The 22,138-nt window shown below is 47.8% G+C and overlaps 1 protein-coding gene across 1 annotated transcript in view; it reads left to right on the plus strand.

Annotated features, from left to right (window-relative positions):
• SHANK3 (SH3 and multiple ankyrin repeat domains 3) overlaps nucleotides 1-22,138 on the plus strand; it is a 673,138-nt gene that overhangs the window by 433,059 nt on the left and 217,941 nt on the right. Inside the window, exon 15 of the mRNA XM_050953559.1 lies at nucleotides 12,639-12,752. Coding sequence (XP_050809516.1) covers nucleotides 12,639-12,752 — 114 coding nt within the window. The remainder of the gene's footprint in view (nucleotides 1-12,638; nucleotides 12,753-22,138) is intronic.

Consider the following 22,138-nt stretch of genomic DNA (forward strand, 5'->3'; position numbering starts at 1 on the left):
CACTGGTTAGGCGCCAGTGGAGTGTTGTGTCCAGTTATGGGCACCATGCTTTAAGACAGTGGTTTCCAGTCTGTGGATCTCTGGTTGTCTGCAGACTATGTCTAAGATTTCCAGAGGGGTCTGCTCCTCCATTTGAATTTTGTTAGGGATCTGCAAATGAAAAGGTAGTTTGAAAACCACTACTTTAAGAAATATGGGACAAACTGGAGAGTCCAGAAGAGAGCAACAATAATGCTAAAAGGTTTAGAAAACCTGACCTGTGAGGAAAGGTTAAAACGGGTTCTCAAACAGGGGGTCGCAAGGTTTCTATATGGGGGGGTTGCGAGCTGTCAGCCTGCACCCTAAACCCCACTTCGCATCCAGCATTTATAACGGTGTTAAATATATAAAGAACTGTTCTTAATTTACAGGGGGAGGTTGCACTCAGAGGGCTGCTGTGTGAAAGGGATCACCAGTATAAAAGTTTGAGAACCACTGAGTTAAAACAACTGGGCAAGTTTAGGGTTGAGAAGGAAAGCCTGAGGTGGAAGATAACAGAGCTGTTAGAAAGAGAAGGTGAATGACTGTTCTCCATGTCCACTGCAGGTAGGACCAGAAGTAATGGACTTAATCTGCAGCCAAGGAGTGTGAAAAGGCGATTGGTCCCTTTAAGAGGGAGCAGAGCCTGTGCACCTGTAACTCGTCAGCTGACCCCAGTTAGATTGAAAAGATGGCACCGGAGCACAGGAGAAAGAGAGACAGGGTGAGTGAGAGACCTGCGAGAAGCAGCAATAGGTGACAGCAAAACCAGAGAGGTTCTCTGAGAGGAGAGGCAGTGAGACCCTGATGAGGAAAAGCTCTGGGTGGCAGTGCTCTGTGAACAGAGCATGGATGGTTCCCACATAAAACGGGAAGGACTGAAAGGTAAAGGAGAAGTTACGTTGGATCTGTGTAGCCCAGGGTGGACTGAGGGCTTATTACGTGCGGAGAATGCAAGCATAGTGATTGCCCCTGAAATGAGGGGAAAGTGATCAAATGGGGTGTGTCGGGGGGGGGGGGGGGGAGATGGCATGTGTGGAAGCTGCCTGAGTTGAAGAAGAGTCTCTCCTTCCAAGCTGGCATATGGTGGGACGCAAGTGGCTGCTGGTGGCAGCCAGACTGGAGAAGCACGAGGAGCTGTGGAAAGGATTGGTGCTGGAGGAGCAGCAGTGGTACCTCCAGGAGCTAGGTCCTGCACAAGGAGAGAGGAGCTCATGGATATGAGGTTTCAGGCCCAGCAGAGGATGTGTTTGGCAAGTGGATCACATAGGGAGTGTTTGCCCCCACGTGGATGTTAGTACTGGTTATGCTGAGCAAAGCACAGAAGAAACGGGAGAGATTCTGAACAATACCTTCATGGGAGGCCTGGGGGTTGTATGTTTTCACTGTGCTGTTGCCCCACAAAGATCTCAGACTGGAGGAAGTCTGGACACGGAAGGTTTGGGTGCCCCATGGGAGTTTGCAGACCAAGGCATGTACTCACCCCGGGAGAGAGACCAAGAGAGAGGGTGCAGCAGATCCTAATTACAGAGATCAGTAGATCTAAAGGCCAAGAAGCAGTCTGCAGCGCCAGAATCTCCTGGGGCAGGAAAGGGCTGTAACCTGCTTGCTGCAGTACAAGGGCAGGAGAGCCAGACACCTCCCCTTGCCGAGGCTGAGGAGAGGGAATTGAACCAGAAAGTTGAGCTGGAGACAGTGATGAAGTGGACACAGCATCACAGACTGTAATAAGACACGTCTATAGTTTTGTCCCAGCAACGGAGAATGCCCCCGAAATGGCATGGCACGGTCTTCTCCGAGAGGGTCGCTTGAGTGAGCATGTGCTCCTCCGAGGAGAAACAGCCTATTTTCCTGGGGGTGCTTGTCCTTGTCAGCTCAGTGTATGCGCTGGGCCAGTTGTCCTTGTCAGCCTGGTGCCTGGCTGGGAGCTCACAGTGCTGGGATTGGAGGCAGGCAGGAAGGCAGCAGGAAAAGGAAAGTGGAACAGGGATAAGGATAGCTCAGTGCTTTGCACATTGGCCTGCTAAACCCAGGTCTCACCTGCCTGGCCTGTTCTATAGGCAGCATGACAGAGGTGAGCCGTACAGCTGGGCTGGAAGGAGGCTTGGGATGTAGACGTTTGGATTTTTCTCAGGGTGTTTTCCCCAAGCATACAGGGCTATGTGGGAGTCAGGAGAAGTTGACCGGTAGGCAGAGAAGGTGTCATAAACAGATAGCTAAGGGTTAATGTCTCTTTCACCTGAAGCACCTGACCAGAGGACCAATCAGGAAACCGGATTTTTTCAACTTTGGGTGGAGGGAAGTTTGTGTCTGAGTCTTTGTCTGTCTGCCTGCTTTCTCTGAGCTTTGGAGAAGTAGTTTCTACTTTCTAGTCTTCTGTTTCTAAGTGTAAGGACAAAGAGATCAGATAGTAAGTTATATGGTTTCTTTTCTTTGGTATTTGCATGAATATAAGTGCTGGAGTGCGTTGGTTTGTATTCTTTTTGAATAAGGCTGTTTATTCAATATTCTTTTAAGCAATTAACTCTGTATTTCGTCACCTTAATACAGAGAGACCATTTGTATGTATTTTTCTTTCTTTTTATATAAAGCTTTCTTTTAAGACCTGTTGGAGTTTTTCTTTACTTCAGGGAAATTGAGTCTGTACTCACCAGGGAATTGGTGGGAGGAAGAAATCAGGGGGAGATCTGTGTGTGTTGGATTTGCTAGCCTGATTTTGCATTCCCTCTGGGGGAATAGGAAAGTGCTTTTGGTTTCCAGGACTGGGAACAGAGAGGGGGAGTCACTCTGTGTAGTTTCACAGAGCTTGTGTCTGTGTATCTCTCCAGGAGCACCTGGAGGGGGGAAGGGAAAAAGGATTATTTCCCTTTGTTGTGAGACTCAAGGGATTTGGGTCTTGGGGTCCCCAGGGAAGGTTTTTCAGGGGGACCAGAGTGCCCCAAAACAATGACAGAAGGCTGGGAATGAAGGCAAAGTGAAGGCAGGGTGGCATCAGTCCGGGTTCCTAGGTCAGCTGCATAGGACAGAGACGGTTCAGATGGGCTGAAAGGTGAAGGCCAGACTCATGGGTGTGGGAAGCTAAAGGGGAGCCTATAGAGAACCCAAGGAGGTGGCTGTGTGTGGCTGAAGCGACAGGCCGAGGACACTCCAGCAGCAGAAACTTTCTGAATAGACTTGCGAGGAACCAGGTTGTAGATGTCAAGGCCAGAAAAGTGGAGGCTGCTGAAGTCAAGACATGAGGTGAGGAGGACTCGAGCAAGTTCTGCCGGTTGGACAGAGGAGAGGCTAGAGATTTCTGGGGTAAGAAATTGGCAAGATTTAGAAGTGGGCTGAGCAGGTGGGTCCAGTGAGGGGTGAGTCAAAGCTGAAACCCAGGTTACAAGCCTGAGTGGGTGGGAGCATGGTGATGGTGTCCACAAGGATAGAGTGGGGGAGAGGGCAGGCCTTGCCGGACATTCACGATCTTCAGTTGGGAGCGTCACCTCATCTGGCCCAGAGTTCAGGCAGTACATACAGAGGGTAGCTACGGAGAGCACCGGAGCAGGTCTGGTGTCTTGCAGACACCCAACATGGAGAGTGCAGGGCATACATTTCACACTCCACAAGACGAGTGATGCTTTGTGACCCTTCCCTCAGGAATACCTGGTGTATCACAGTCAGACCCTGCTCGCTCCCCAGTATGGAATTGTCCTTGTATAGGAACTTCCTACCCAGCAGGCATCTCTTGGTCCTGTCCCTATGTGGGTGGCCAGAGTTACCAGAAAGCATCAGTCAAGCCATTTGAGATCACCGAGAGCCTTGGCTAAGACAGGCTAGGCTTGACATGTGAACGAACACCCATGCTCTTCGTCCATTTCTGGGCACGATGCAAGGAGTGGGATGTTGTGAAACCGCCCTGTGCTCCCCAGGAACCAGAACTTGGATTCTGCCAAAGGACACACGGGGAAACCTCTGGCAAGCAGAGTTAAGGACAATAAGGAGTTTTAAAGTATATTAGGAACAAAAAGAATCCCCTGACGATGGTATTGGTCCATTCCCAGCTGGCAGTGGTAGGGCAGTGATAATGCAGCAAAGGCAAACGTGTTCAATAAATAATTCTGTTCTGCCTTGGGGTGGGGGCAGGAATGGACAGATAATGTAGTGGTATCATAACGCTCTTTCCATTCCACTAATCTCAATGAAACAGCTGCTACTGAAGTTCGACATTTTTAAATATTGGCAAAATATTAGCTTTCTTCTGGGACTTCCTCCATGTTCCAAGACGTATCGAAAATCAACATTAATGGTCCAGCGAGCTCCTCAGCCAGCTTTTAAAACTCTTGGTTTTCCTTGCTAGGGGCCCAAATGACCCCAGTCACTCCAATTTTATTCACAGATTCCAAGGCCACCAGAGACCCTACTGTGATCTAGTCCCGCCTCCAGTCTAAGACAGGTCATAGACCTTCCCCACAAAAATAGCTAGAGCAGATCTTCTACAAAACACAGCCAATCTTGATTTAAACATGGTCAGTGATGGAAAATTGACCGCAACCTCTGGAAAATTGTTCCCATGGTACATTTTTAATGGTAAGGGTAATTCATACCTTACTTCCAGTCTGAATTGTCTGGCTCCAACTTCCAGCCACTGGCTAGTGTGATCCCTTTCTCTGCTAGCCCAAAGAGTCTATTATCTAATATTTGTTCCCCATGTAGATACTTGTAGACTGTAATCAAGTCACCTCTTAGCCTCCTCTTTGTTAAGCTAAATAGATTGAGATCCTTTAGTCTATCAAAAAGCAGGTTTTCTAATCCTTTTATCAGGCTTTCCTGACTGAGACACTAGAAATGGATACTCATATTGAGAGGAACTGATCACAGAACTAAAAATTAATGTTTGTCGGACACTCTGTTTCCTTCTCCAGATCTGAGGAAGACCTCTGTTAGCTCAAAAGCTTATGGGGTCATTTCCATCAACAGAAGTTGGTTCAATAGAAGATATTACCTCATCTATCTTGTCTCTAAAAAATAATGGTAACTTAGGTGCCAGGGATCATGATTCAATGACCTTTATAATGTGCAAACAGAACAGAGTCCAAACCAGTGACTGACGGATGAAGTATCAAGTATATGTATTTAAGAGGACTAATTTCACAAGCTGAAAACAATATGAGCCAAATAAGCTCGGAGAAAAAATGTAATCAGAAAAATATGAATGATAATCAGAAACTGTTTAAGAACACCATACTAGTTGCCCAAAATGCCACAACCAAGGAAGAAGGCCGTGTTGGTTAAAAGAAACTGGTTTGGAGGGGGAGTGAAGGCAGCTATAAAAAAATTTAATCTATAGTAAGTGGAAGAAACGGGAAGTTGGCCAATGGATAGTAATGAATATAAATCAAAAGCTAGAAGCTGGGAAGCCAACGGACACACAGAAAATAAAATGTATGGCCAGCAGAATTAAAGACAATAAGGAGGTTAAGTATATTAGGAACAAAAAGAGCCCGGACAGTGCTTTTGGTCCATGACCAGATGGTAGTGGTAGAATTATCACTAACAATGCAGAATAGACATTTTTAAATCAGCTGGCCTGGATAACTTGAATCTCTAGAGCAGAAAACAGGCTGAACTATTCATTCTCTATAGGAATCAGTGTCTGGGCGTAATTAGGGCCTGCAGTACGAAGCCTCCTTCTCATGGAGTTTGCGCGGATTAGAGTAGGGCAGTATTAGTTTATAAGTTATGCTAATATGTGGTGTTTGTTATGTAATAACAGGTGTGCACCATGGTGAAGGGCACAGAAATGATGCTAACTAATAGTAACTCTAGCTGCTAAACTCTTCCAAGGGTCTTGTATTAGGAGGAGGCGAGAGTCTGCATGTCCTGGAGGGGATGGCTACCCAGGGGTACAGGAGGTGGATTTGAATTTGAGAAGGCAAGCTCTTCAGAAGACCGTGTTGCTTGCAATGCTGCAACTTTCTACTTGGTGCAGCACAGGGGCTGGGAGAGCCCAGGTGTGGGGATGGGCATGATAAAGCAGCAAGGCTGGGGAGATGCTGTCTCAGGACAGGTAAAGAGAAGCCACTTTCTTCAAGAGGCTTTTACCACCTCGGCCGTGAGACATGGTTGCTCCCATTATGACAGCAAAATAAAACAAAGGGCCCTCGGGAGGTGAATTGCAAGGGGAGGAAATAACAGGAGATTGAGTGTGAATAACACAGTGAATCCACATGAAGCCCAAATACGAATGGGAGCCAGAACCAGTGTGCTGGGCCTGACTGGCCCAGCAGGAGAGCTGGGAGCAGAGTGACGCAGCTAGTGAGCAGCCCATGATTGCACTCCTGTAAACCTCTCCTTCCTACCAGTGGTGCCATGGTGAAACTGAGGCCACGTCTACACAGGAACACTCAGAGTTAAGCCAGGTTAACTATAGGTGTGAATTCAAAGTGCTTTAAACTTGTATATGGATGCTGTCCGTCAGAGGTAAAGTGATCTTAATTCACTTTAGTTTCAGAAGCAAAATAAGGCAACCTTTCTTGGGAATGGGAGTGTTCACATGGGGGCTTAATTCATTTTAAGTTAATTCCATTCAAGCTAAATGGAAGGATAAACAAAAATATGTCTGCAACTTCTTTTTTTTTATTTTTTCAGAAGGACAAACTTAAAAAATGATGAGAATTAGTTAGGGGAAGCTGGATGGGCTGAAGAGCTCACGGATCTGACCATGAAGGAGGCTTCGCATTACTTCAGGTTAAAGTTGCAGAGACCGTCAGGAGCCTGGATTGTGAAAAAAAGGGGGGAAATCTCCTAGGGAAGGGTTGCAGACCAAACTAGATGAACAAGCATCTCAAACAGGTTATTAAGAGAGAGCCTTCAAGGAGTGGAAGAAGGGAGGGATCAGCAAGGAAAGCTGCCGCTTGGAGATCAGGAAGTGTAGGGATAAAGTGAAAACTGCCTGCAGCCAAGCAGAGTTGGACCTTGCAAAGGAAATTAAAACCAATAGTAAAAAATGCTTTAGCCATATGGGCCCACGGAGGAGATTAAAGATAGTCCAGGCATGGCCAACACCTAAATGGATACTTTGCTTCAGTTTTTATTGAGGGCGATAGGAAACTTGGGGTCAGTAGCAGGGTGGCTAATTGGAACAAGGATATGCAAGTAAAAATTACCACATCCTAAGTGGAAACCACACTCAGACACCCTAATGGGACCAAATTGGGAGGGAGAGTTCAGGGTCGGCTCCAGGCACCAGCGAAGGAAGCACGTGCCTGGGGCAGCACATGCTAAGGGCGGCACAGTCCAAGTGGCTTTTTATTTTATTTTATTTTATTTTTTATTTTTGCTTGGGGTTGCAAAAATGGTAGAGCCGGCCCTGGGACAGTTAATCTCTATGCAAGGATACTAAAGGAGTTGGCACATACAATTGCAGGCAGAGCCCTATGTGGGACTAGCATAGAGCCCTGCAGTGGGACTGGGATCCCCCAGGTCCCACAGGATCTACTGCCATAATAGCGGGAGCAGAATTAAAAATAGCCCCGCACAGGGCTCTAATTGCAAGCCCAGCAGTCAGGATTTCTAATGAATCTGTAAACTCAGGAGTTGTACCCTGTGACTTGAGAATTGTGTCTTTGGTACCTGTATTTAAGAAAGGGGGAGTGGGGAAGGGATGCGGGAAGCTAAAGGCCCATTAGGTTGACCTCAGTTGTATGCCAGGTCTTAGGACAGTCTTTGAAAGAGAGGCATGGAGGTAAATGGTAACTGGTAGATTGTGCCAGCAGCCAGGCCAAGCTGATCTGTCTTTGGGAAGAGAACTGGTTCTTTAGAACGAGGAAATGGAGTAGGGGTAATCTATCAGGATGTCAGTGCAGCATTGGATACAGTTCCACATGAGAAATTATCTGTTATGTTGGAGAAGATGGGGGTTAATATGAGAACTGAGGGGTGGCTAAGGAACTGGTTAAAGGGGAGACTACAGTGGGTTACACTGAAAGGTGAACTGTCAGGCTGGAAGATGGTTACTAGTGGAGTTCCTCAGGGATCGGTCTTGAGACCAATCTTCATTACGGTTTTTATATTGACCTTGGCACAAAACTTTGCAGATGCACAAAGTTGGGAGGTATTGCCAATATGGAGAAGAACCAGAATATCTGACTATGGCAGGGCACTGCTGGGCAGCCTCAATCAGCTCCTGCCACCCTGGCCCCAGGCAGGGGGAATGGACTGGGGCTGGTAAATAGCCTAGGTTTGCCTCATCACTGACTGCACCTGCCAGCCTCAGTAGGCAGGAGCTATAAGGCTGGGAGGAAGGGAGTGAAAGAGGAGTTGGGGACAGAGACCAGGAGGGAGGGGAGGCTCAGTGAGAGATAGGAGCCTGCTACTCTGTTGCTGACCAGGCCTGGGTCACGCCAAGCCACTGTAAATATCCCCTGTATATAGTAGGAAACTGGTGGTGAAACGGACAAATAAAGAGCGTGAGTGTTGCACCAGTGTGGAGTGTCCCTGAGTCAGTGAGGAGCGGGGCCAAGGGGCTGGGTATGCAGGGGCGTGCTGTACACCCCTTTACACATACAAGAAGATTTGGACGACCCTGAAAATGGGAGAATAGAAGTGGGATGAAATTTAATGGTGCAAAGTGCAAGGTCATGCATAGAGAGACTAAACGAGAGTTTTTTCCTCTAAGCTGGGGATTTACCAGTTAGAAGTAATGGTGGGGAAAGACCTGATGTATTGGTCGATCACAGGATGATTGAGCTGCCAATGTGGTGTGGCCATGAAAAAGGCGAATTCCTCACCCAGCGCATCCCAGGATTACGTTTCCAGCAGAGAGAGAGAAAGAGAGAAGTGTTATTACTATTGTACAAGGCACAGCATCTGGAACACTGTCTGCAATTCTAGTGTCGCATGTTTAAGAAAGATGAATTCAAACTGGAACTCGTACAGAGAAGAGCTGCGAGGATGACAAGAGGAATGGAGAATCTGCCTTATGAGATGAGACTTAGGGGGCTTGGCTTGTTCGATTGCTCTTTGTAAATACACCAGGGAGGATGTGATGTTTCCCTCTGGTGTTATCCGGACTGGTGGTCTGCTAGGTCACCCCAATCCTCTACTGTGGGAGCCAGCCTGACCTTGCTCTGCTGTGAGAACCCCACTCCTGGGCTGTTCACACACAGCCTCTGGCATGTAAGCTGCTCCTTGGATTGCGCAACCGAATGACACTAGCCAATATCTCCTGTCGCAGAGACAACCCAAGGAACCTCCGTCTTGCAGTGTCAGTTATGCCTGCTGGACACTGCAAGCTTATGAGAGTTCATCAATTTAACAAAGAAATTGAGATGAACCAAGTTTGTTATCCCAAAGGGAGACTCTGACATGCTTCAACCCAAACACACTGCTTCAGGTAGAACAAACAAACAAATGTATTAACTATAAAGATAGATTTGAAGTGATTGTAAGTCAAAGCACAAGAAGTCAGAGTGGTTACCAAAATAAAATAAAACTTAAGCATGCAGTGTACTCTCTCAACCCTGTTAGATTGGGCAACATCTAGATGAAGCAGTTTTTCTCACCCTACGGGCTATTGCAGTCCTTAATATACAGGTTTGTTCCTTAAACCTGGGCCAGTCTCCTGTGTTGGAGTCTTGTCTTCTCAGTGTCCTGGTTACTTGCCGTGAAGGTGGGGCAGAAGAATGGCCCAGTATGTATCCGCTCTGTCTGTTTTATACCCTCAGTCCATGTGCTTGTAGAACACAAGTCCAGGCATGTCTGTGGGACATTGTTGAGTCTCTTCCAGCAATTTTGAGCAATTCCCCTGGTGTCACCTCATGCAAGTGAGACATTGCATTGTAGTTCCCTTGCTGGACAATGGCTGTCAATGGGTTGTTTGACACCCCACCCAGGCGTTGGTTACTATCCTTGCTGTTGCCTTTGGGGAGCTAATGTCAGGCTGATTTCCCAACTTATAGCATGTTTTAGTGACCACCATACGACACAATTCTCATAACTTCCTATGCAGTAATGATACACATACATGGATAGAGACATGACTTTCAGCAGATCCTAACCGTTCCCCTGATACCGTACAAGGCATGCTTTATCTGTAAGATCACGATTATATGAAAATGAGAAACATGGGGGCTACAGTACGCTCCCCCAAGGTACAGAATGTCACAGAGAGAGAGGTTCCATTTAAGTTATGGGGTGGTGATGACACAAGAGAAAATGGGTATAAACTGGCCATTGACAAGTTTAGGGTTGAAATTAGACAAAGGTTTCTAACTATCAGAGGAGTGAAGTTCTGGAGCAGCCTCCTAAGGGGAGCAGTGGAGACTGAGTAAGTTTATGGAGGGGATGGCATGAAGAGTTGGCTCCACTGGCCTGTGCTCCTTCTGTGACTGCGATTAGCAAATATCTCCGGTAGCCAGAGAAGGGTCACTAGATGGGGAGGGCTCTGTGTTACTACAGAGAATTCTTTCCCAGGTGTCTGGCTGGTGGGTCTTGCCCCCATGCTCGGGGGCCTGACTGCCATATTTGGGATCAGGAAGGAACTTTCTTCCACGTCAGACTGGCAGAGACCTTGGAGGGTTTCCCTTCACCACTCTGCAGCATGGATCATGAGTCACTTGCTGGTTTGAATTATTAAATTAAATTAAATCTTGATTTAGTCCTAAGTGGAACACAGGATCTGATCCTAGAGGTGAATATAGCTGGATTGCTTACTAATCGTGACCATATTATAATAAATTTTAACATCCCTGTGATGGGGAAAACACTGCAGCAGCCCGCCATGGAAGCGTTTCATTTCAGAAAGGGGAACTACACCAAAATGAAGAAGTTAGTTAAACAGAAATTAAAATGTACAGTGCCAAAAATGAAATCCCTGCAAGCTGCATGGAAACTTTTTAGGCACCATAACAGAGGCTCAGCTTAAATGTATACACCAAATTAAAAAACATAAGAGCCAGAAAAGTGCCACTGTGGCTAAACAATAAAGTAAAAGTATCAGTGAGAGGCAAAAAGGCATCCTTTAAAAAGGTGAAAGTTAAATCCTAGTGAAAGAAATAGAAAGGAGCATAAACTCTGACAAGGGACATTTAAAAATATAATTAGGAAGGCCAAAAAAGAATTTAAAGAACATCTAACCAAAGACTCAAAAAGTAACAGCAATTTTTTTTTACATACATCAGAAGCAGGAAGTGGGGTCACTGGACAATCGAGATGCTAAAGGAGACTCAAGGGCTTTGTTTGCAGGGATGATCCCTCACTTTCACAGACCTTGGGAGACAGGCCAGTCCTCACTTACAGACACCCAACCTGAAGCAAATACTCACCAGCAACTACACACCACACAATAGAAACACTTACCCAGGTACCAATCCCTGAAACAAACCCCGTTGCCAACTCTGTCAGCATATCTATTCAAGGGACGCCATAATAGGACCTAACCGCATCAGCCACACCATTGGGTTCATTCACCTGCACATCTGCCAATGTGATATGTGCCATCATGTGCCAGCAGTGTCCCTCTGCCATGTGCATTGGCCAAACCGGACAGTCTCTATGCGAAAGAATAAATGAATACAAATTAGATATCAACCTGTACACTTGTACTGATTTTGGCCTTTGTTGCTGCAGTAACGTATGGGAATCAGTGAGGTGTAGCCGACCAGTGCCCTGGCTTGATCAGGAAAGGGCTGCTGGCAAGATGCCAGCGAGGGATCCTTGGCTCTGGAATTTACTTCTGCCCTTGGCCTGCTCTTCCGGAGCTATTTCCAGGCTTCTCTGTTTTTCTGGGCTATTGGGAGCAGGTGACTTGGGAAGGGAAGGTTATTAGTTAGTCCTGATGGGTCAGGAGGATTTTGCCACTGATGCTGAAGTGCTCTGATAGTAGGTAAGACATCTAGGCTGTACCTTAACTCAGGTTAAAAGTGCCGCGAGGACAAGGCCACTCAGGTCTTAACTCAGGTGAGCAGCTTGAGTTCAGCCCCAGGCTCCTATATTGGCTGTAACCTGAGTTAAAACCTGAGTGGCCTTGGCCTCACTGCTGTTTAACCTACGTTAGCTAGCTCGAGTTAAGAACACAGTATGGCCTCTCTTTGCAGGGAAGATGCACTCTTAGAGGCAGCGTTTTCTAGTTCAGGGAGCACAAGACTGGGTGCCAGACTCCTGGGATCTAATTCCAGCTCTGATACTGACTTGCTCTTCGGCTTTGGGAAAATCAGTGTCCTCTCGGTGCCTCCGTTTCCCTGTTTGTAAAATACTGGCAGTGCTTCCCTGCCTGCAGGAGACTTCTGAACACATTCATTATGTTGAGATCTTGTTTCCAACCCCCCCTGACGTCTCTGGAAAACCCTGGCTTCCCTTCCACTGCTTCCTGTAAACAGGGTGGATGCTCCTGGCGCTCTCTGCAAACGTATCACTGCACGCACCTCAGGTCTCTCGCTTTCTAACTAAGGAGGCTGGAAGGACAAAAGACAACCCTTTCCAAGAGCTCTTAGGTGGCTCCTTCCCCAGTGTCCAGGCTCAGACTCTAGACTTGTTTCCTAGGTTGTGGACATCCAAAGACCATGTACTTGGGCATGGTAATTCTGTACTCTGCACTGCCCCCTTCCCTGTTCTGAGCTGTATGTCTGTTTCTCTTTCCGTAGTGCTCAGCATTGGTGAGGGTGGCTTCTGGGAAGGAACCGTGAAAGGACGGACCGGTTGGTTCCCGGCAGAATGCGTTGAGGAAGTGCAGATGCGACAGTATGATTCACGGCAAGGTAAGCTTTCCTGCTCGGGTAGGGTGACTGTCTCAGATGCTGGGCTGAGCGCCTCCTCTGCAAGGCAACTGTGTCCAGCCCCCAGCAATTCAGACTTGTTGGCTTCCACTTACACAGAACTCCCAGGCTGCCCATCTTCTGCCCTTGGTGCCCAGCCCGTAAACTGAAACCCACAAAATAACAGAAGTTACAGTCTAGTCAATTTGTCAGTGATTCTCTTGCTGCTCCCGGTCTAGAGTTCCCACCTTCAGCACGTTCAGTTTCATGACCTGCGTGCTTGCCGCCCTCTGGGAACATTTAGTCACACAGGACAGTGGCTTCAAATCTGACCACTGGCTCTTTGGGTGCCAAACTGGAGATAATTTGGATGTCCCCCCTGAGTGGCTGTAGCTCTTTCAGCAGTGCCTGTCAGTATGATACAACCTGTGACTCACAGGAGATCCTGTCCCCTTAATCAGGGCTCAGCTTATGGTTGCGTAAGAAGCTGGCTCCCGTGTGCATCTCATGCTTTCCTCCGGCCATTCAAACACAGGACGCCCTGAGAACAAAGCAGCTGCGTGACATGGAGCCGGTTTGCTTCCCCTGCCAAGTGCCTTCTTCAGTGCCACGTGCAGACATTGGTTTAGTGAGCAGTTGCTCACCTCAGGAAGCTCTGGCCTCCTGGAACAGCGTCTAGCACGGCACAAGTGGCTAGCAAGGGGCCAGTCCATTTGGTGCTTTCCATACATCTGAAAAAAGACACAAGTTACATCTGATCCTCCAGAGAGGCTCCACATGTGGGCAGGGCCTTCTGGGTAGGAGGTGTGGTCATGGCAGAAGCCTTCCAAGAGCTGTGTAAAACGGGCAGCTGGCTTCCTGTGCGCACAGGGCTGTGGCAGGTGCTGGCGAGGAGTCCTGGAGTGCTGTGGGCTGCACTGTTTGATGAACATCCTGCAAGGCTCATCTGTTGCACCAGTTCTGCTAGAATTCAGACTGAGAAGCCCTTTCTATTCAAAGGGTCACTCTTCTAATTGTGCTAAGATGCACCTGCTTACTCAGATTGCCTTGGTGTGTGGTATGCCTCATGGGGTGTGGGGTAGGGGGAGTGACCCAAACTTGGGGTCACTTGAGCGAGGCATTCCTGAAGTACAGCTCCCCCCACCAGGTCTGGAGGTTGACAGATTCTACCAATGTTTTTTGCACACACCAGAGGCTCAAACTGTGGCTCTGATTGTCCCTCGTTTGATCTCAATTGCCTGACATTGGTCCCAGCTAGTGCATGGTTCCCACAGCCTCTTGGAGGAAACAAAATAGAAACATTATTAAGGGAAGAGCTTAGCTCTCTGTGTTAGCACGTGCTAAACACTCCCACAGCAGACTGCCATGCCTGCATGCAGAAAGACTAGCCAAGAGTTTCAGACCAGCCGGCTTTCACGGGACCTGTGTGGCTTAGGTGCATGCTGTGGCTGGGCTTAAGCCTCTGTCAGGCACTGCCAGTTCAAACCCCACCCGTGGCAGAAATCCGAAAATGAAATGTCGACTTGTTGCTCCAAGCTGCCTCTAGCAAATGGTGAGGGGTGGAGTCTGAGCAGAAATTCAGGAGCTGCTGAAACTATTCTAATTACATGTGAATTTTTGCAGGGAGGGGGATAAATGGGGTTGGGTTGGGTTGGGTGAGGGAAGGGACGCTGGAGGAGTGATATGGGGCTGGGTTGCAGGGTGCATGGGGGGAGCTATGTCAGCCCCACATTCTCCCCTAATGTGAGTGTGTGCTGGGGCCCGGGAGGCCTGCCCCATGGGACCTCTGTTCTTACTGCCATGTATTACTGGGATCTGTGTCCCTTTCCCTGCCCTCTGTTGTGAGCTGGGCTCGGGGGATTCCTGCCCATCGAGGGTGTCTAAGCCCCTCTCCCTGCCCCATGAGAGTGAAGGCTGTCAGTCCGAGGGGTTGGAACCCCTCTCCATGTGAGCCCTGCTTCTTTGTGTGGGAGGTTCACCAAGTTGAGAGTGGGCATGCTTGGGGAATGACACCAGCTACAAGCGCCCTCACTTGGCTGAGGCGTGAGAATGCCCACAGAGATGAATGGAGCAGTTTGTGTGCCTCGGGGCCATGGTTCCAGGCTGTATTCATCTCCAAGGGGGTCCTTGCTCAGCCACTTCGCTCTCAGAGTCTCACAGTTTCAGGAAGGCGGATTTTGGTAAGCTCAGAGAGCTGAAAGGCAAGGTCCCATGGGAATTAAGACTGAGGGGAAAAACAACTGAGGAGAGTTGGCAGTTTTTCAAAGGGACACTATTAAGGGCCCAAAAGCAAGTGATTCCGATGGTTAGGAAAGATAGAAAATGTGGCAAAAGACCACCTTGGCTTAACCACAAGATCTTGCATGACCTACAAAATAAAAAGGCGTCATATAAAAAATGGAAACTAGGTCAGATCACGAAGGATGAATATAGGCAAATAACACAGGAATGCAGAGGCAAGATTAGAAAAGCAAAGGCACAAAATGAACTCAAACTAGCTATGGGAATAAAGGGAAACAAGAAGACTTTTTATCAATACATTAGAAGCAAGAGGAAGACTAAGGACAGGGTAGGCCCACTGCTCAGTGAGGAGGGGGAAACAGTAACGGGAGACTTGGAAATGGCAGAGATGCTTAATGACTTCTTTGTTTCAGTCTTCACTGAGAAGTCTGAAGGAATGTCTAGTATAGTGAATGCTTACGGGAAGAGGGTAGGTTTAGAAGAGAAAATAAGGAAAGAGCAAGTAAAAAATCACTTAGAAAAGTTAGATGCCTGCAAGTCACCAGGGCCTGATGAAATGCATCCTAGAATACTCAGGGAGTTAATAGAAGAGGTATCTGAGCCTCTAGCTATTATCTTTGGGAAATCATGGGAGACGGGGGAGATTCCAGAAGACTGGAAGGGGGCAAATATAGTGTCCATCTATAAAAAGGGAAATAAAAACAACCCAGGAAACTACAGACCAGTTAGTTTAACTTCTGTGCCAGGGAAGATAATGGAGCAGGTAATCAAAGAAATCATCTGCAAACACTTGGAAGGTGGTAAGGTGATAGGGAATAGCCAGCATGGATTTGTAAAGAACAAATCGTGTCAAACTAATCTGATAGCTTTCTTTGATAGGATAACGAGCCTTGTGGATAAGGGAGAAGCGGTGGATGTGATATATCTAGACTTTAGTAAGGCATTTGATACAGTCTCGCATGATATTCTTATAGATAAACTAGGAAAGTACAATTTAGATGGGGCTACTATAAGGTGGGTGCATAACTGGCTGGATAACCGTACTCAGAGAGTAGTTGTTAATGGCTCCCAATCCTACTGGAAAGGTATAACAAGTGGGGTTCCACAGGGGTCTGTTTTGGGACCGGTTCTGTTCAATATCTTCATCAACGATTTAGATGTTGGCATAGAAAGTACGCTTATTAAGTTTGCGGACGATACCAAACTGGGAGGGATTGCAACTGCTTTGGAGGACAGGGTCAAAATTCAAAATGATCTGGACAAATTGGAGAAATGGTCTGAGGTAAACAGGATGAAGTTCAATAAAGATAAATGCAAAGTGCTCCACTTAGGAAGGAACAATCAGTTTCACACATACAGAATGGGAAGAGACTGTCTAGGAAGGAGTATGGCAGAAAGAGATCTAGGGGTCATAGTAGACCACAAGCTTAATATGAGACAACAGTGTGATACTGTTGCAAAAAAAGCAAACATGATTCTGGGATGCATTAACAGGTGTGTTGTAAACAAGACACGAGAAGTCATTCTTCCGCTTTACTCTGCGCTGGTCAGGCCTCAGCTGGAGTATTGTGTCCAGTTCTGGGCACCGCATTTCAAGAAAGATGTGGAGAAACTGGAGAGGGTCCAGAGAAGAGCAACAAGAATGATTAAAGGTCTTGAGAACATGACCTATGAAGGAAGGCTGAAGGAATTGGGTTTGTTTAGTTTGGAAAAGAGAAGACTGAGAGGGGACATGATAGCAGTTTTCAGGTATCTAAAAGGGTGTCATCAGGAGGAGGGAGAAAACTTGTTCACCTTAGCCTCCAATGATAGAACAAGAAGCAATGGGCTTAAACTGCAGCAAGGGAGATTTAGGTTGGACATTAGGAAAAAGTTCCTAACTGTCAGGGTAGTTAAACACTGGAATAGATTGCCTAGGGAAGTTGTGGAATCTCCATCTCTGGAGATATTTAAGAGTAGGTTAAATAAATGTCTATCAGGGATGGTCTAGACAATATTTGGTCCTGCCATGAGGGCAGGGGACTGGACTCGATGACCTCTCGAGGTCCCTTCCAGTCCTAGAGTCTATGAATCTATGAATCTATGTTCTGCAGCTGTATGTGTGCAGCTCATTCCCACCATCCTTCCCATGTTCTTTCTCAAATGTCCCATCTTAGGACTGGCCAGTGCCACACGCCTGAGCACAGCAAAGCAGGTGCTGATTCATTTCGTGCAGTAGCTTACTGGAGTGCCAGCTCCACTTGAGTTCGGGTTGAAAAACTCTGACTGTTCTAAAGGGGGGACTTTTCTAAGTGCGGTGAAATCCATGTGCCTTGGAGTTTGCTGTGCCTCCTGGCAGTGCAGGGTAGGGTTAATGAGCCAAATCTGGGTTCATTTGAGCCAATGGTTCCTGACACGTATGCTTCCAAAAACACCATTTCACAAAATCCACAGATTCCGCCTGCCTGGGTGTGTGTTTGCTTGTTGCACATGTGGGGCTCAAACTAAAGCTCTGAGCATCCCCAGTTGATCGATATTCATCCCAGTTAGTGCCTGGCACCAACAGCCCCACTGGGGAAGTCAAAGGTTGACACTGCCTCTTTCAGAGGGAAGAGGCCAGTGCACTGGTGGTCAGCTGACCCCATTTCACCTTAAAAGAGGGTCAGGAGGTGGTAGGTGAGAGCTGCCTGGGAGTAAGAGATTAACAGGTGAGAGCTGCTGGAGATCAGAAGAGGTCCCTGAAGGAAGCTGTAGCTGAAGGCCGGGCAACGGTGGAGGGACTTAGCCACTGATGTCTCCATGCTGGAGAGCTAGAGCCAGAGGGTTGGAAACGGGAGGGAGCTGGGGAAGGGAGGGTCCTGCTGCAGATGATCTCACAGCAGAGAGGCTCCTCTTGCTGGGAGTAGCAGGGCTGCACTCCAGCTGGTGGTGTGGAGAAGGCCAAAGAGGAGCCTTTGAAATGTGAAGTATTGGACAAGACTTTCCTTGGAACAGCCTCCCTTGTTCCCGCCCCCTGTAGCTGGAGAGAGTCTTAGAAGGAAAAGCCCCTGGTTTGACAGTCTCGCCGATGGTGCTAATTGTCATTGTGGGGAACAGAGATGCTAGCTGAGATGGGTGGAGCTGCCCTTTCTGCTGCTGCTACTGATAAATCCAAACCCATTTTATCTGCGGTGGTGGTTGGGATTCAGCTGGAGTGGTGATGTCATGTGGGTCCCTTTCAGTGGGACAGGAAGCTGGTCAAGATGTCCCTCAGAAATGGTCCAGGGGCCCATGAGGTGGAGTGGGGGCATCCATGATGGGGGAACTCGCTTCAATAGTCTGCCTCTGTTCTTCCCCGTTCTTCTTGCTGTTCTTTTTCCCACAGTCCTCTTTGTTCTCTTAAGACCCAAAAAGGGAATGATGGGTAGAATAGCCCCTCTCCTCATTAGTTTGTCTTCCAGCTAGGCCCAGTATCCAGCTACCAATATTGGGTTAATTAATTTCTGATCCTGTCTCGTCTTCTGTTTTTACCAAGCATAAGTTCAATATAATCCTTGAATTCTGTCAGCGTGAATTAATTCAGTCTGTCTGGTTGTCTTCCACCTGTTTATAACACTTTTCACTGAAAATAACTTGACCTGCTTTCCATAGTAAATTCTGAATCGGGCCAAAGTTAGAGACTAATTGTCACAATAGCCCAGCAGGGGGAATCTGTTCTGAATACCTTGGACTGTGTGAAGTTTTTAAGGAGCCTTGAGAAGGGGAGACTGAGGCAGGGCTGCTGTAGCACGACCACAGGCCACAAGGGGGCACTCTGGAGGGAGCATACCCAATTACGATTATAGGGTAGTGCTGGTTCCACTGTATGGTTCAGCACCACTTTATGTTTAAAGGATGCCTCTCCTAATTTCTCTAAACTCAGCATGCTTACTGAGAGTGGGGTTGGGTTGGGCTGGGTGGGGGAAGGGACGCTGGAGGAGTGATGCAGGGCTGAAATGTATCTGACAAAGTGGGTATTCACCCATGAAAGCTCATGCTCCAAAACGTCTGTTAGTCTATAAGGTGCCACAGGATTCTTTGTCGCTTTTTACAGATCCAGACTAATGTGACTGCCACTCTGATGCTTGAAATGTTCTGTGACTTATGGGAGGGTGAATGGTCCAAATTTGGGTTCATTTGAGCAAAAAGATCCTGAGATATAGCTCCCTGAGGGGTGGAAAACAGTATTTTACAAAATCAGCAGGTTCTGACAACTTTACATAGATCTGGCTCTGATTTGTCCATCACTTTCCCTTGCCTCAGCGAGTGCATGGCACCCACTGCCCCTTTGGGGAAGCAGCACTAGAAGTTATTAAAGGAAGAATTCAGTTCTCTAGAATGGGGTTTGCAGTCAGTTGTGTGCTGAGACTGAAAGGTGCCCGCGCAGCCAGACGAGGAAGGGGATTGGCAGCCAGTCTGTGGTCATGGAACCTGCACTATACCCACGCAATCAATGTGAATTCAAGCCTTACCTGGGGCAGAAATTGTGAGAACGCTCCTGTCCTCTGCTTTCCAGGGTTCGGTACTTCAGGGAATGTGCCCCGCTGACTTGCATGGCTGATGTACGAGGGGCTCTTTTCTGGAAGATGATAAATCACACGTGCTGCACAGAAACATGAGAACAATTTGTGGTCATGCTGCTATTTCCCACCTGCTGATTGATTATAGCACAGCGCCGTGTTGAGTCACAGCATCGTATAGTCTCAGGCCAGTGAGGATCCGTGTGATTAATCTGATCTGACTCCTGTATAATACAGGCTGTAGGATTTCCCTGCGTTAACTCCTGTTTGAGCTAGAGCCTGTCACTTAGAAAACGATCCAGGTGCCTTGAACTGCAAGTCACCGTATTACCCCCTGCCTCTCGTGCACGGTAGCCTTGCCTGTGTCTGGTCGGGAGCCAGCTCCCTACCACCACAGACTCTCAGGTCCTCTTCTCTGAGCTAGGCCAGCCCTGTCCTTTCCTTGCAGGTTACCAAGGGGGCACCTGAGTTCCTTTGAATTGTTCCCTGTGAGATCCAGCTCCTGAGACTGGTTCCTCACAGAAATCCCCATCCTCTGCCCCCAAAGGAGGGATTGGTCCTGCTTTGAGCAGGGGGCTGGACTAGATACCTCCTGAGCTCCTTCCAACCCTGAGATTCTGTGATTCCAAAGGAGCAGCGTAGCCCGGTTTTACACACAGCACGTGTGAGCAGTTACAATAAAACAAAAGTCCATTTCATTAGGAAAGACTGGAGGGTTAAGTGGAGGTGTGAAGAGGTGGAAACGTGGTTACATTACAAAACAGATTCATAACTCAAACCTGCATCTACACTGGGTAGTCACCTTTCCTATCTAACCAAGCACATCTCTCTTCCCTCACCCACTTCCCAAACAGATTGAGTCTGTGGCAGAGGTGCATGGTTTCCCAGGAAGCAGGATCCATTTTTTCAAGAGAACATCCTTGCTCCCCAAGATATCTTCTCCAGGAAAGGCTAGAGTGCTTTTCCCCTCCCTATTTACGGGAATGGTCTTGTGGCTTCCATCAGAGTCAGGGTGGCTCTCTGTCTGCTGTGCTGTTTCTCTCGTCTCTCCCTGTGGTTGTGATGGTTTGTGGTTGTCCCTGCAGGTTTATCATTGAAAGTCTCGGGATGGATCAGGGCTAGACAGCTGAGCCTTGGGTTCCATCACCAGCGAACGATGACTGGGTGGCAGCTCCCCACTGCCTGAATGGGCCATCACCAAGATAGCCCCTGGTGGCTGACTTTGAGTCCATAGAGCGCACTTCCACTCGAAATACATTATTCCTTAAATATTACCTCCACGTAGGTCTTGCTTGCTGTAGGTACCTTGCATGCCCCTCTTTGTGGAGAAATGCTCTGCAAGACAGGTTTGTTGGAGTGAGATTGTCTGGTATGGGATAAGAGCTGTTTGTCAAGGAGGTTTAAAAATGGTTAGTGATGGAGAATCTACCACAGCCTTGGGTCAGTTGTTCCACTGGCTCATTGCCCTCACGGTTCTAAACAAATTAATAAAAACATGTTCTTTCTAGTCTGAATTTGTCTCAGTTCAACTTTCAGCCATTTGTCCTTCTCTTGACTGATGGATCAAAAGTTCTTCTGTTGCCATACTTCTGTTCCTCATGGAGGCACTTACAGACTGTAAGGAAGTCATCACTTAACCTTCTCTTTTATAAGCTTAATCTCTTGAGCTCCTTGAGACTCTCCCTATGGCATGCTTTCCAATCCTTTGATCATTCTTGTGATATTTTTATGAACCTCTCAAATCTTTCAACACCCTTCTTTGAAGAGTGGGCACCAGAACTGGCACAGTATTTCAGTAGTGACTGCATCCATGCCAAATATGGGGCGATAGATCCTTTTTACCCCTAGTCAATAGTTCCTGTGTAGACAGCCAAGGATCACATTAGTGTGTGTGGCCATAGCATTGTATTGGGCCCTTATGTTTAGCTGGTTATCCACCATGACTGCCAAGTTGCCTTCAGAGCCCCTGCTCTCCAGGATAGACTTCCCCGTCCTCCATGCAGGGCCTTACAATTAGCTATACTGAAATGCACATTGTTTGCTTGTTACCAGCTCACTAAGCGCTCCAGATCGCTCTGTTTTAGTGACCTGGCCTAGTATGTGCCCTTGTCACAGCCTCACCACTGTCCTACCTGCCTGGGGTCCCATCACGCTTACTAAGGGCATGGAGTGGCAAGGAGGAGGATCTAGCTGATTTGACTGCACATGCAGATAATTCGCAATGGCTATTTCTAGGTTCAGCGCAGGGTAAAGGCTGTGCTGGCAGTCTGTGAGGAGCTCTGCAGGATTGACAACAAACACGGTTTGCGGCAGAGTGTGGTGGAGGGACAGAGAAAGTCCAACTGCACAGACCCAGGTATTGGCCCCACAGTTGTAGAAATGACCCTTTCCCTGCCCCAAACACGAGCTGCTGGGTGAGTGCTCAGAAACTTCTCCTGGCCTCAGGCTGTGAAGTAGCACATTCTGTGGGTAGCAGTGAGCTGAGAGTGGGTATGTAGCCACTAGAGCTCTGAACACCAGCTTCGGGTGACATACAACCGACAGTGTTTCTGACTCTCCTAGTTATCCTCAAAGCAGTGGTCCCCAAACTGTGGGGTAGGGGTGCAGAGGAATGTTTGCGGCGCATGTGGC

The sequence above is a fragment of the Gopherus flavomarginatus genome, chromosome 1 (genome assembly GCF_025201925.1).
Source record: "Gopherus flavomarginatus isolate rGopFla2 chromosome 1, rGopFla2.mat.asm, whole genome shotgun sequence".
Classification (NCBI taxonomy): Eukaryota; Metazoa; Chordata; order Testudines; family Testudinidae; genus Gopherus; species Gopherus flavomarginatus.